Raw genomic sequence first — 16,334 nt, forward strand, 5'->3', positions numbered from 1 at the left:
AGGTAGGCTATTCCAGAATATTCAAATTATAGGAAATACAGCATATGTCAATATGCTCAATACAGCACTTATTAAAAACATCGCTATAAAATTCTATTTTTACTGTCTATTTTACACTTGGTTTTACTGAAAAAGGAAAATTTTTAATTGGATACTTGAAAGATTCTCAAGAATTAGTTTTACAGCTGTTGTAATTTCACAAGTGATCTTGGTACTAATACTAATGAAACCTCTAAGGACACAATACTACAGAGGAAGGACAATCTGCATGAGTAAAGTACCATAAATGGAATTAAATTGAAAATGCAGAGGGCATAGCCTCAAACTTCAAAGAACTTCCACTTCAGGGTTAGAGTTCATGATACAGAAGTGATAGAAAAAGATAATATCAATTTTGCTTGTCTTGCTTGGCTTCCACTATTAAAGTCTTGCACTGAAAAGCAGAACATTCCCTGCCAGCTAGATATACATCAGGGAAGAAGTGTAATGGGCGTATTAGTCAATCACAGCAAGACCACAAACACTGGTAAGATGAAGCCACATAAAAGGAAGATGCCATTTTTGCATGCATCAGTAAACATATTTCTGCAGAGATTACAAATGAAAATGCTATTGTCAATGGCCACAGCACAGATGGGACCCTATCTAAAATGTGTTTCCTTGATGAATCATCAGCTCAAAGAGAATTGATATGAGGAAAAAAGCCCAAAGAAAAGACAAGGTAATAAAGACAAAAAATTATAAAGGAAAACACAGAATCTTGATTTTTGTAGTGAGGAAAAAACCACCAACAAGAAAACTCCCCAAAAACAAACAAAAACCCAAGCTGTGAATGTGTATGAATGAGCTGTTTATCTGCAAAGGAGAGACAAAATATTTAAAATGCGTGACAATGCGGATACCAGAATATCATAACAAACGGGAATAAAAGAGGCATAAAATACATTTAGTCTTGAAGCTGGAAGGTTTCTTTCCATCAGAAGAATGAAACTGACAAGGAACAATTTTCCTGAAGAGCAAACAGTGGATTTCAGCTTGAGCAGTTATGTAACAGTGTAAGGCCCTGGGTGGGGGACTGTTGCATGTGGAGGAGTTGGTGATCCACACACGGGTGACACCAAGTAGGCGCCAGGGGCTGCATGTGCCGCGCGGTCTCCAGGCTGTGCTGAGCTGCACGTACCCCTTGGAAGCTGGATAAACACAGCCAGCTTGTTCTCACTGAGAAGCCAGGCAGCTCCCACTTGGTGGTTGCACCAACAGTGCAGAAAGAAGTTTTACTGTTTATGTCTCTCCTGTTTGATAGCAGGAATAATGCACACAGCTGTCTCCTTACAAGAAAATCCTGCAATAACTTGGATGACAAAAATGGGGTGGCACTTTCTATGGATGGGTTACCTGCTGACTGAAGGCCTGTGTGACAATGCCCAACTCAGGGCTCTCAGCATCCACAGGGATGCAAGAGCACCTGTGCTCTCCTGACATTCTTTGTAGTGTTAGTTCTAATAAATAGCATTTTGAATGCTAACTTACAGGGCCTTCAGTGTCCTTCTTACTGGGATCATAAAGGGACGAGCAAATCTTAATGCATTGTCTGCTTGTTCATTCAAGAAAGTCAGATATAGGAGTTCTCTGGTGTGCCACTGAGGGAACCAAACTGAGGAGGTCCCTTCAGCTCCACTCCACTAGAAGGCTCACAAGTCTATCAAAAAGAAAATTTTGAGGATCATGTAATTTTTCATTTTATTTCAGAAGATTGCAAAGTCTCACAAATCTATCAAATCAAACCTGTTGCTTCTTGGTATCAATGAGTAAATCTATGTTTTATATTTTTGCTCTTTATTGATTATTTAGCTAACCTGTGCTGAAGACAAAAAAAAACCCAAAATGCTTTTGCTTGATTTCTTTTTATAACCAAGATAGTCTTCATTTCAGCTAGGTTGCATGACACTTTCCAGGATGAGCTTATGGCTCCCATTGACCCTACAGGTCAAGTGCAATATGAAATTTTCCATAACATTATATAAGATGTGAAAAAAGAAATTTTTTTTTTTTTTTCGAAAAACGCAGAGGCATGTGGTAAATTGATACATTAACAAGATTTGGGTCAGTCTCACTGAAGAATCTTTCCAGCTTTTCGTCTTTCTGAAGTGATATTTGACAAAGTTCATTTTCCTGCCCTGTAGTACTAAGGTATAGCCCCTTAGAAAAAAGATCTTCAAAAATATTTTCAAGCTCAAGAATTGCACAAAAACATTGGGTTTTGAAACCTCTGAGCACCATTCTTTCAAAAGTGACAAGTGCTGATGCAAGATGACACTATGCAACTAAAACCAACCAAGCAATCAAGCAACCAACCAACCAAAACCTGCCCAAACCAACCACCACAACAACAAAACCCCAAACAAAAGCCCCCAGAAGAATGTTTTGTAAAATCTTCATCAAGATATGGAAGTGAATGCCAATCACATCGCTTCTTTTGGCTTTCCCTTTTTTTTCATCATCAATCTGAGAAAATTTACATCCTTTCCATAAAACTGTGGCATGTTTTTATGGTGAAATATTGCTTTATGCTTGGATTCTATGGTTCTTTGCAATAATTGAATGCTATACCACACCATGTAATCAGAATCTGTTTTGTTGTATGGCATGACCATGCAACTGTACAGAACTTTGCTTGATGACAGACCCCTGGCTAATTTGGAAGTACATAAATGAGTTTGCAGCTATACACTGTTAACCAGGAGGCTCATTTATGAGCAGGCAAGCTATCACAGGAATCCAGTTCCTTGAACAGGCAATAAGAGAGAGAATCTACTTTAACTAACCCACAAGTTCCCTAACACAAATCAACAGCTACTGCTGTGACTGCACAGCCAGTCACCAATATTCACTCAATAGCCTCTTGCTGTCATTTTGATGAGGCTTATCTGCAAAGGAGAGAGGAAGTACTTAAAATGCTCTTAACACAAGACACAAAATCATGCAAAGATACAGTAAGGAAAATAAAATAAGATTCAGCTACTGTCAGGAAAGACAGTAGACTTAAGACTCAAGAAAAGTCTCAAGAAAAGTTACCTTATTCAAAACCACCTTTTTTTTGTTTTGGGTTTGGTTTGTTTTAGTTTGTTTCCAAGCATTTGGAATAATACTCACCATCATCTTGTTCAAATACTGCAAGATTCAACTGTAAGAGTCGAATTTCTAATTAATAGTGAGTTACAGCTAACAGAACTGCTCTTAAAGATTTCTCTTTCTCTGTGCCAGCACACCTAGTCTCAAAGCCAGTTATACAGATTGTGTCACCTGGTGATTTCCCTCAGAAGGGTACTTGTGTCATTGTCATGGCATTGGTGCAAAGTGCATGCAGATGGATTTAAAGACCCAATACTCTGTCACATTGTGCTCGTGTGTGCTGCTGTAAGGCACTGGATAAGCTGCTGCAGCACTGTTGGCTCATGTGTCACACACCATTCAGCAAAGGCTGAAAGATAGAAGAGAGGAAGGCTGTTCCCTGTCTCAGACAACACAACTGAACCAGCTCAGCTTTGGAATGACAGGAGATGAACTGTGCTCATAAGTGAAATGAGTGCCTGCTGGCTTATAGGCCCTGGATTTCACCCTGCAATCCTTGCTGGTTTTCCTACCCCAGCTGCACTTTTATTAAATGGGAATCTGTAAGCTGTTGTATATTTAAAGCTGTACTTGCTGAAGTCTGCTCTGAGTACATTAAAAATAATGAAGACCTGTAACAGTTTCCAGTGGTTCTGCTTAATCCTCATGTTCTTTGCAGCAGATAGAAGCAGTGCTTAGAACAGTGTCCCGTAGCTGAGTTATTCATTTTGCCTAAAATGCCTACTGAAGATCAATCTGGCATCTCCTATGACATCAAGGAAGGAAAAAGAGGTACTAACATATGGAAGGTGTCCACAATTTTGACCTTCAAAAATACTGAGGTAATTCTTATAGAATGTTTACAGAGTTTAAAATGTTTTACCTGTCTACCCTATTTGTAAAAGAAACCATAAATCATATATATTATCAACCATATGCTACTGTCAAACATGTCTTTGAGTAACTGTCTTATCATTACAGCTCTTGGTATGGAGCCAAGCACTGAAACATATTGCTTACATTTGTATTTTCTTGAAAGTTCTTAATGCATTGTATTACATTCCAATTATAGCAATAGAAATCTAAGATGATTACTTCATACAAAATATATACAAACTTTTTTGAAAAAACGCATAATTTGCTTAAGTCCAAAAAAGTCCAGAGCCCTACACTGTACAACAGAAAATACCTGTTTGTCATTAGGCCTCTTTAGTGTTCTTTCTACACTTGCTCCAAAGAGACACTTAGTAAAGGAACAGTGAATTATGAATTATTATTGCTACTGCTGCATCATCATTAGTTTAACAGTAGGTCAGAAGAAGAAAAACTAAATCTGGAGAAGCTGCAAACTCTGATTTAATGGCTATAAAGGTGTACTTTGTTAGTGGATTATTATTCATAAACCATTCAGTGTCTTAATAATGAATCTTACATATTAAGTCAAAGACTATTGCATGTAAGCATTCTTTGCTCTTTACAACTATGTTTTTACCAACATCCAAAGAAAAGAACAAACATTTTTTACTTTTGTGGGAGGGAGAGAGGGAATATATGTATGTACGCGCTTGGGGAAACTTGACTCAAGTAATTGCAGAAACCTAAAGAGCAGATTTTAGTCCATTATCTTGAAATCTTAAATGTCAAGAAGCAGAAGCAAATTGCAAATTAAACAGTTCAACTACATGATGACTGGTGCATTGTGAGTAAGAGCCAAAGACTTAAGTAACATTCATCTGTCTAACAGAAACTACCAGCTCTACAGTTCATGCACCAAATACCATAAAAACGCAGAATAAACTGATTCTACATGAAAGTTAATTAATCAAAGTCAAATAAAACAAGCATTTGGAATAATAAAATCATCTTCATCATCACATGCAGATAAAATATTGGAATTTTAAGTGCATTATATTGCATCCCTTCCTGAAGTAAATCTGCCATTTGTTAAGAAACCCCACAACTAAACCAAACAGTGTAACAAGGAGACAAACATAGTGGATTAATAAAACTATTTTTTTTTAATCCTGAAGAGAGACATGCAAATAGAAAAACTTGAAGGATTCACATGCTCCATTTTCATAGATAAAATGCATCTGAACAATTATGTGTTTGGCTCTGTGAAAGTGACTTAAATCTAAAATTAAGTTATATTATAAATAATCTTATAAGCCTTTGACTTTCTAAACATTTCCCTATATGGCATCTTTCAATACCTTACTATTTTTTGAAGACATGCATCAATATTTTAAACCTATTATCTGTCAACAAGCATTTTTCCCCATTTAAGAAACATTTAAAAACCAGCTTGTTTACTGGTTCATGCACTTAAAGTAATCTCTTTATTCAACATGAATCTTGCCTTCTCTTAAGTCCCTCCTGCAACAGGAGAGGGGAGGATGAAAATAAAAGTATTTTTAACTGTTCATACAGTGAGGAAAATATTACTTTTTGGAAGTCAGACCTTTGAATTTCTTGAAGAAAATCAATTTTGATCTTATCACTTTATCAGCTTCTCAAGTTCCCTTTTGTCCATCCATTTTGTCATAGATTTCATACAGCCAAGGCAACCATTATTTCATTCACTATTTCTCTAACCATCCCTTAATTTAGAGCTTCTGTTCTCTAAAACCAAAAATATATCCAGAAAAAAAAAGAAAGTTCTCTTTTAGACTTAGCTCTATTAGGCATATAAACATTCCAAACTGAGAGGGTTAATTAGAGCTTTAGCCTTACTTTTTTGCTACTTGCCCAGAGGCTTATGTTGAATTTTACATTACTAAATGTGTAATTGAGCTTAGAAAATTGAAAGTTAGATGATTTAAAATAAATTTATATGGATGCAAAAAGAAAATATTATAAAAATGAAGAGATTTCATTTTGAAGCCAAGTGCTTGAATAATTAAAGAAAAAAACCACCCAGAAGCTTAGGGCAGTGCTAGAGAACCCTGAGAAGAAATGAGCTGCCTATAATGTTATTTCTTCATTTTTATGGAAAACTCCTTTTTTTAATTTAAAACTGGACTTACTTCTTTGACAATATTACATTGCAGGATATTAGCCTCACACCTTTTGATGTGCTAATAAAAATTATTTAAATGGCCAGTTACACAAAATACACATAAAAGAACTAGCAGTATTTTTCTTGATCACAACTTACTAGATTTTGATAAAAGGCAGTATAGTTAGCTATGCATTTGTTACAAATAACTTACATTCTCAGATCATACTTGCACCTTGGTACAATAATGTCCTTGGAGAAAATTTGGTTTTTAGCAAAGTTTTCCAGTATTCTAAACAACACACTTGCAAACGTTTTGCCCAATGTTTTAGGGTGTCAGATGAAAAAGAAAATTAGGTGAGTGTGATAACAAATGTTTTGCTCTTAGCAAAGCACAAATGTATGTGAGTTTCTCTTAGCAAGAAAAACTGATAAAATATTGACCAAGATAACAGGTTAATATATCTCTGAAGAGAAGACAGAGATTAACAGAGGCTGCATTTTTATAAGCAATGATTGGTGAGGTTGTGTGTCAGATTGTTGGCTGGGAGAGCTCGACCAAGATGTACTGGAATAACTTCTATGATATTTACATTTATCAATGACAAACTGTGAATAATGCACCTACTTGATGAGAATACCAAGATTCAAACATTTCACCATATGTAAAATGGTAACTTACTGTCCAGAAGCAGCTGGAAATGCACTCGTAAGTTTTCATTTTCATCTTCCCTCACTCAGTCCCAAACCACTTGATACACTTTTGCTATAGGTTATAAACTCATTGGAATCAGGCTGTATATTTCCTAAACCATTACACAGTACTTCCCACTACAAATCATGCACCTCGGTGACATTTTAGTGCAACTATGATTTGTATCTGGATAATAAACAACAAAGAAAAATATTTTTCCATAATAATTTCCAGATTTGCTGCAGCTCAAGATTTGATGAGTCTGTTCACTTCACACCTCTGGTGAAGCACTGGGACCTTTCCCCACTGCACAAGCAGATATATAAATATCAAAACAAGTTGCTGCACCTTAATAAACACTGCACATGCTAAGAGAATGAAAATATGAGTTAAATTTCCAGTTAAAAACAACTGCTGCATTTCTGCACTGAATCTTGGTCTCCTGACTACTGCCCTAATTCCTTAACAGAAATTTGGAACTTTTTCTCACTATTAATAGATGTGCAGCACTGAAGTTCCCTAACATCATATCAGGTTTTACCTGGGTGATTAAATACAGATTGAAGTGCTCAGCTCCTGTTTGAATTTGAAAATTACAACCACTCTTTCAATCTATTTTCTGTAGGGACTCCTACAATTAGGTACTGATGAAGTAAAATTTAAAAAAAACATGTTTCCCAAATTCACAACCTGTTTCTGCTGAACTTCCAGTATTTAAATAAAATAAGGTTATTTCAAGGTAAATAAAATAATTATTACCCTCATACACCCAGCTGAAGTACTCTATTACCGAACAATGGTTCAGCCAAAAGTGAGTACTTGTGTCCAGTGTGAAGAAAAAACACATTACTGTTCACAGCAGTTCATGCAAATAGAAGTAAAATGAAGAACATTTTGGCAAAAAGAAGACCAAGTTTTTCTAGTTCTGAGAAAGAGAAAGTGAAATTTTTGTTCCATAGAAAAAAAACCTGAAAGAAAAATATTCAAGGTGAAAGTATATCCATGCGTAGAAAGGCAAAATGTATTATAAGAAATCCAGCAAGTGTTATTTTTGTAATAAGATCTCTATTTTGTGTCATATAGCCTTACCTTTCTCTGTTAAATTTCAGAGAATGTAGAATAGCTGGTCGTTTCTGTCGGAGGTTCCACAAATGAAGTGCATCATCTGCACATGCACTGACCAAAGCACCCTAGAGTAGACACAAAACACAGCAACATGTTATTTTCCTGCAGATTCTTTCTTATTCTTATGTGATCCTCACTGCTAAAGATCTACCTGTAAAACTGACACTTTCTGAATAATCATTCCTTTCTTCTAGAACAAAAATACTCTATCATAAATAATACACAACTGAATTGATCTGGTAAATGTAAACATTTTAAATTAGTACAAGATCAGCCAAAGTTAAATTAAAACTCCATCAGTTTAAAACTCAAATTAAAGCTTTGTACCAAGGTTTCAGAAGCCAACTCTCAAGTCTTTCCACATAGGCAGAAAGATTAACAAAATGGAAAACAGACAACACTTACTTAAAAAGGTGGATGTGAAAGATATAACTGAAGGATAAAGGGATTAGTGCATGCATGGGCACACATGTGACAGTGCCAAGCACAGCTTAGTGGTCAGATCAAGGTAAGACGAAAATTCAAAACTGGAACTGTGAAAAGGGGATGCAGATAAGAAAGTAGGAACAGGTAGCAAGAGGACAGCACGTAGGAAGAACTAAGAGATGGAAACAGAAGGACAGTTTTTATCACAAATCAGAAATACTCTGAAGGCTGGTTCTGCTTGTGGTGCCTCATAAATGGTCATCTTTCAAAGCCCAGGTCTCTATCTGACTGAGAAGCTTGGAGTGAACTTATTCTACCTGCTTTAGACTGCCTTTCTCCTCACCACAGAATACTGATGACATGTGAAAATTACCTGCAGGAGAAGCTCCCTACAGCTCCTGCAGTGGTTTTGCACACTTATACCTCAGATCAGGCCAGGCACAGACCTACCCTTATGTATTACCATCACAGAGAGGAGCACATTGCCCAAACACAGGATGATACTTTATACTGAGGAAGGGCAAGAGTGTAATTGGAAAGATTAGATCCTACCATCTATGACTGACTGATAAACTTCTCTAATCCTAGCAAATGTTCTTTTCAACACTGACCTATGTAAATGAAATTTATGGAGGTGAGACTTCTCTAATAGAGTGTAATCCATGCTTTAATTCTCATCTCCCAAAGAGTCAGAAAGACTGTCCACCACAGAAATGAAATTAATCCTATGCATTAGGGGGTTTGCTGGTCACCCAATGAAAAGAAAGAATACTGAAAGAATACAAAAGAAACTTTGTCCTTCCTGTTCTCATCCCTGCATTCCTCTTAAGAATTTCACCAGACTCTTTCTAAAGTTTCAGCCCTCCCTCCTCAGTGTACATGGTTCAGTTACTTTCTTCAAATAGATGTAGGAAAAAATTAAATATTTTTCAGGTTTATTTATGAAAATAAAACTCTACTCCTGAGAAGTTCTAAGATCTCCCCATTTACAAAGAAGACTTGAAACTGTCAAATGTCTTTCCTTATGTCATGGGAAAAAATTAATCAAAACTGAACTAAGATTTGGCCAACTTGTAAGGTCCTAAAAAAACCCCACCTCATCTGATTTGTATTCCCCAGAAACTCTTCTTGCCTATCCTCAGAACCTTTTGCACAGAGCAAGCTATAGTCTGGCTCTGTTTCTTCATGTTGTCTAAATTTGAACCTGACAAACCATTTACAAAGACTAAGCATGATGGTTTGATTGATGATCCCTGCAATTGCTTTTCATTGTTTCACATAATAGCATATCCCCAACTATTGAGTTTTCAGCCAATAACCATCAATACATTTTGATAGAAAGATCTAGCTCATTTATTAATTTCTATTTGAACCACAACTGTGCAGCATATTTAGTAACTTAATGGATTTTACATCACTTTACACACATTCATGTATTGACTGCCTTTTGTTCAGTACTTTAAACTGATGTATAGGAAGGCAATACTTTTCCCTGAGTGCAGTCCCATAAATATTCTTCTAGAAGGCTGTATGTTGAATGTCTTCTGGATGTACACCACTCACTTGTTGGCACAATTTGTCAATGGGAGAAGTTATATCACTCAATTACAATAACATGAATTGACTTATTCAACTAAATTTATACAGAAGAATCTGAGTAAATATGTCCTTACCTCATTGATTAGGAACTGGAGCTGCAGCACTGCAGCACCACTTTCATGTTGGCAGTAGCAATCAACACCAGGCCTGCCCAATCTGTTGCCATCAAAGTCAAGGATTCTAACATTCCTGTTATCACCAGAAGTAAAGAGGGAAAGAAAGAACTACCAATTAAACTCTAATTAACCTTTAATTAACCTCAATTCTTCTTGCTTTCTGTAAAACAAAAGAATTCATGCTGACATTCCACTATTCTAATTAAAGCACCAACACCAGCAGCCTGAAACGTGCAATTGTGAGTGATCTGTTCTTGTCTATTTTTTTTCCCTGTGAAACAAATTACATGAATTAACACATAAATTCAGCAGGATGCATCTTAATTTTACTTTTTATATATTATTGGTTTATATAAGACACGAATGTACAGATTTTTGTACTTATCAAGACTAGACCTATAATGAATGTAGCTTTTTATCTGTTATTTTCAGCTCTTTTTCTCTGCATGCTAAATTGTCATCTCCATTACTTAGAGGATGATGGCCTTTCTCATCTGAGTCAGAGACTTTAGCAAGAAACTATTGTTCCAGAAAATTACTGAAGATCAAAAGTAAAGCAAAAGGAGAAATATGAAATATATTATTAGCAACCATATTGTGTGGAACATATGAAACACCACATATTAAAAATAATGGGATTATGATTAGAAATAAGATTTTACAACACAGAGCTTAATCTACTTGTAATATACAATCATATCAGCATATTGTAAAATCCTGACCAAAAAAAAAAAAACCAACTGTCCACTTGTTTTAGCAGCAGGTAAATGTCAGAATCTTTACTTCCCCTTTTACAGGAGAAAGATGTACAATAAACCATTCTAATATTGGCATCTAGAAAGTATTATCCATTAATTAGCAAATTTGAGGTTTAGAAGTTCCAAGTATGAAGCAATTGCTCTTCCAGCTGTTAAACAAGCAGCTTAATGGATACCACTAATCTTGAGAGACCTGAACTCTACTCTTGATTTTCTCAACTGGTCTAGTGGATAACCTTAGGGGAAAAAAGTATTTCTTCTTACCTGAGAATTTTCATTATGTTTTTTCATTTCTCTATTTGTAAGATGGAGATAGAGTTCTATAAAACTGGGGTTTATAGATGAAAAGTTGTGTCTAAAACACTGTAACTACATTACAGAACAGCAAGGGAGAGAAAAAAAGTAACTCCATTTGCTGCTTGTTCCCAAACTGTAATCATGGATACAATCATAACTCATAAAATAATAAACCCCTGCATCTTTTAAACAACCTATTCAAAATGGACTATAAAGATGTATTGCAGTCTAAGGTACTTTCTAAGAGTTGATGGCAATCCTCTGGTCCATTCTGTATGAGTGTTCTGTGGCACTCTTTTTTAATGTTTCACAACTGGTTCTTGTAACGTGAGAGAAAATACCAAAACCAACCAAACAAGTAACCAACCCACCTGGGATTTCAAGCTAACTGTAACTTTTAAGAGACAAGTGCTTTCCTTTTAACCTGAGTTTAATACTCAGTACAAATACATGGCAGTACTTAATGATTGTCCTTAATGAAAATTACAGCTGCATTGCCCTGATTAAGCATATGTCACCCTTCAGCATCAGTATCACACTAAGTCAGTTTTCTAGGAAACATCCTAACAAATACCCCAAATATCCACTCAGCATATCCCAAACAAACAAAGCACTGTCCAAAAATTCACATTTATATGCATCAGTGTTCACCCTGAAATACAAATTACTAAAGTACTCACAAATTACTAAAATAAGAGAGAAATTGTGCTGTCTGCTTCATTCTGGCCAGCTGCCCTGAAGTGAGAACTGATGCTTAAATAGCAGCATTAGCACTGACTGCTGGTGGTTTTCAAACATTCTGGGAGCTGCAGTAAGGTCCATCCATCAGAAGGAGCTGAAGAGATATGATGACTTGGCACATGTTCTTGGCACTTGAGCTCATCTTCTGAAAATTCTGTGTTTTGCTGCCAAGCATGGAGAAGTACAACCTTACCTCATCAAATCTTTTCATAGCAGTGTATTACAGGAGGATATACAGCAGAAGAAGAACCTACAGTTCGAGCTTTGGACTGACTTTTTTCCTTTTACTTTTGCCTTTTCATTAAATGATGACTCTGCTATTAGGGAGAATGGAGTATCTCTGAGGATATGAAAAGGGGGGACCAATACATCTAAATACTGCAAAGTAGACACCATGGATTTCAAAAATAAAAGCTAGTCACTATCTTCTTTCTTATCAGTATGTTGGATCTTCCAGGGGCCTTCAAAGCCATGCCAGATAATCCTAATTTATACATAAAAGGGAAAAAGATGAAAACTAAGTCTGGATGTCTTCTGGGATCTAGAGCAAAACAAGTAGAATTAGAATTATGTACATCAAGCAGTGAAAGTGTGACAGTAATGACATTCTACAAGAAAAGTGCTCTTTCTGAAAACTACATTTAACCCTGGTTTTAAGATCTCTGAAACTGAAATAGGATTTTTTGCTTTTCTATTCACTTGTATGCAACACTTTCTCACTGAGTATTTCAACATTCTGATATTCTAAAGCCTATAATTACTTGGAAAAAAATCAGTTGCTAAGATGACTAATTTTAAGTACTTGGATTCATCTTCCAAGATGCAGGCTTCCATGACAGCGTAATACATTAGTAACCAAGAATTTACACTCTCACATCCTGGAAATCAAAGTTGCCTGTGAATGATTACATTCATGATGAGAGGTAATAATGACCCAATCTTTTCATAGCGTGATCTCTGACCACTTTCCACAGTACCCCCACCCCCAGTAGCTTTTTCATTCCATGACTCACTTTTTACTATGTGATACACACAGATCTGATGTGCCTCATTCTTCTCAGAGGTTAGTACTAATGGAATCCAAAGACTTGCAAGTCTTTGGTGTTCACTGAGAACCAAAAGTGCAGATACTTCAGAACTGACTCATGAAGTTGAGGCCAATGTCACTTGCAGCAGGTATTTAACTTCTTAGTATCAGAAGGGGATGAGGTAGGACATGTTTTTGTTCATTAAGACAGTGACTCTTTAGTAGTGTGAGATTAAATCTTTTGGCAATAACAAGGACTGCAGTCTGATTCATTCCTCTTTGCAGGGGCAAGGAAGTGAAGATAGAGTGTTATAAAGAAACTTCTGCCAAAGCAGATAGCAGCTATCCCCTGTCAAGTAAAAACTCCTAAATTACATATGGCACCTTTTTCAAAACCAAAACTCTTCCACAGGAGAAAATTACACCAGGCTATGTAACTAAGCAGCTCTAACTTTGACTACTTAACTAACTTCTTCCATGACTAAGAGCAATCTATGTACAAAAATGAACATCACAGCAAAGGGTTATAATTTTTAAGCAGAAACCATGGTCTTACATCTACTCTTCAATTAAAACAATACACACAGAAATGGGAAATCTCAATTTACAGCCTCTCCTTTAAAATTTTTGGGAATTGTGAGGTGCTGCAAAAGTAGCATTGCTGCCCCAAGTCCTTGTCATCTGATCTGCACTGACTGGTACATGTTTGAGTAGGACTATACAGCACCCTAAGAGCAGATGCTTGTGGGCTGGTGTTACTCCATTACATAAACCAACTGCAGAATTGACTTAGGGTGTAACTGGAATATAGGACAGCTTTTCCTTGCAGAAGACTTATTCCACTGAATTGAATGACTTATCAGTTTAAAAACCACCAATGGATTTATCTAAATAATCCAGTACTAGAATGACCAAATAATTCAACCATACCACTGACCAAGTAAACCAAGCAGAAGGTTTGTCAGTGGTATCTGTGCCACAGGGAGGATCTTGTCAAAAGATAACAATTATGGAAACAGCACCTTTAGCACCTAGATTTGCAGTTTTGAACATAGCTACTTTCAGTTCCTAGAATACATATTTTTACACTTCCCTCATGGAGTTTCTCCAAGTCTCACATACATTAATTTTCTATCTGCTAAGGACAGTGCATATTCTGGTACAAATAAATGCCACAGTCCTAAGTCCTAAATAAATGCCTAAGTCCCAAATACAAAACTGGGATTCAAACTGATTTTTTTCTCTCTTTACATGACATATTCTATATTTTAATTTCAGAAGTGTATTGCTCCAGTGTTTTGTTATCCTCACTATTAAGAATGTCATGCTATATGTGGAATCAATACATTTAGCTTTAGTTTCAAGCATTTTCATCTAATTATATCTTTTTATGCTAAATTACATACCTTCATATTAACAGAGATTTCCTGCTTTGAAAGTGGTATCTTATCAATCTTCTTCATAAATAAAAGCAAAATACTCTGAACTCCTTTACTTCCATGTCACCAGCAATTTTCCTGCCTTTGAATAGTTCCTGCATATTTTCATACATAGTCTACAATGTGTGATCAACTTCTTTCAAGTCTCAAAACCAAAGCCACACACCATCTTGGTAATGGTTTCTATAATACAATGTAAAAACATAGCTTGCATTTTGTAATTTCTTATATTCAACATAGTTTTTTAATACATGTGTGTACCACCTATTGATTACAATAACAAATTGGGAAATCATATTGGGTTTGGATTTTGAGACTTCTCCATTGCTCTTAAAAAATAAGTGCTCCCTACAAAGCTCCATTCTGTCAATTGCTTGTAGCTGACCTCACTGAATTCCTTACAAAGGACACAAAATCTATTCCTACCTTTATGGCCTTCTGTTTGCTGTAGATTCACTGGGCACTGCTTCATTAAACAATATCTTTGTGGGTTTTGTTTTGAACGTAGAAGGATTCAGTTTTACAATGAGCTTCATTATGTCTGGAGTTCATTCAGCTGGTTAAATAAATGGCTCTTTTTTTTCCTCTCCACTGTGAAAAGGTGAAATACTGCTGCACTTGGCTGCTATCTTAGGATGCTACATGTGAAATCTTTCATAAATGCAAACTTTTTTGGCACCAATAAACATGAGATTTTGGTCTACAATGACCTTCATCTTGTTCATTTTTCTTGACATAGAAAATGTTCATGCATACAAATTATGTAAGAGTTAATCTCAGGAACAGTTAAATATTCATTATTATCTTTATTGGCTGAAAAATTTGCTTTCGGCAAATCTTTGATTTCTTCCAGGTTAAAGCTTATAGATAGCTAGTATTTAATGGGAACTCTAAACACTAGAAGCATTTTACTTTTTATTTCCCAAAGTATCTGCAGATAATGTGAGAGTAAGCAAAACTCATAAGGCTACATATTTTCATATCTTCTGAATAAGACTGCTTTTCAAGGCCTTTGTCATTTTGAGAATTACCCCTTCCAGAAAGAGAATACAAATACAGCCAACATGTGATTGAACTCAATCAACCCTAAACCTGAAGTAGTACATTGTGAAGAGCAGTTACTCAGATGCACTGACTCCAGCAACATTTCACAAATAACACAAAATCATAGAATCATAGAATGGCTTGGGTTGGAAGGGACCTTCAAGATTATCTATTCATGTAGGTGAATAATTTTGTATTCCATTTGTGGAATATCAATAATTTTAAATTTCCTTTTGCATACACATACACACACATACACACAATAATTAACAGAGACTACCTAGAGCTAAATTGACCTCCAAAGCAGAAGTAATTTAGTTATTAGTCTGTAAAAGTTCCATATTGCCAGGCAGCTACACTGAAAGATCTCTATTCTGAGGTTGTTCTTCACACAGTAGTGAAAAAACCCAGCATTAAAAGGTTGCATTTACAGTGAGCTTCCTCTTTTTTCCCAGGTAGTCGTAAACCCCAGCAAGCTCACTGACGCATACAGATAAAACCAAGCAAGGCAACAATGAATGAAAACTGGAATCCATGGAAGTGAGTGAAGAGTATAATTAATTATATTCACAGGAGTCAGTGTTTCAGAGCCATTTACCAGTGCAGACACCAGTTCAGTCGAAAGCATGACAAATACAGGAATAGGAGGAACATATCTGTTTACAAACCATCTGGTAAAAAGCTACAGAGAGAATAAGCTGTGACAGAATAACACTCTTGCCCTAATGCACAATGGAGTTTATGGAAAACTAAACAGACACAAATGAGAGGGCTGTGTGTTCCAAAGCCAGAAAGTTACTTGAACATAACCAAGATCCTGAGCAACAACCTACAGAGATACAGATTAAAAAAATTGATAACACTACAGGATTTGATTCAATTTACTGCCTTTTAAGAGGACTATGCAAATCATACCATTTGCTGCCCATCTGTTTGCAGTGGGCACAGATGGTAGTCTA

At 36.0% G+C, this 16,334-nt stretch overlaps 1 protein-coding gene across 1 annotated transcript in view; it reads right to left on the reverse strand.

The window, feature by feature from the left end:
• The window catches only part of STXBP5L (syntaxin binding protein 5L), a gene marked incomplete at its 5' end in the record, with an annotated part of 177,968 nt that overhangs the window by 103,361 nt on the left and 58,273 nt on the right, over positions 1-16,334 (reverse strand). Inside the window, 2 exons of the mRNA XM_083854399.1 lie at positions 7,893-7,993; positions 10,028-10,109. Of these exons, the coding sequence (XP_083710525.1) occupies positions 7,893-7,993; positions 10,028-10,109 (183 nt within the window). The remainder of the gene's footprint in view (positions 1-7,892; positions 7,994-10,027; positions 10,110-16,334) is intronic.

Source organism: Zosterops lateralis (genome assembly GCF_965231275.1).
Source record: "Zosterops lateralis genome assembly, chromosome: 2".
Classification (NCBI taxonomy): Eukaryota; Metazoa; Chordata; class Aves; order Passeriformes; family Zosteropidae; genus Zosterops; species Zosterops lateralis.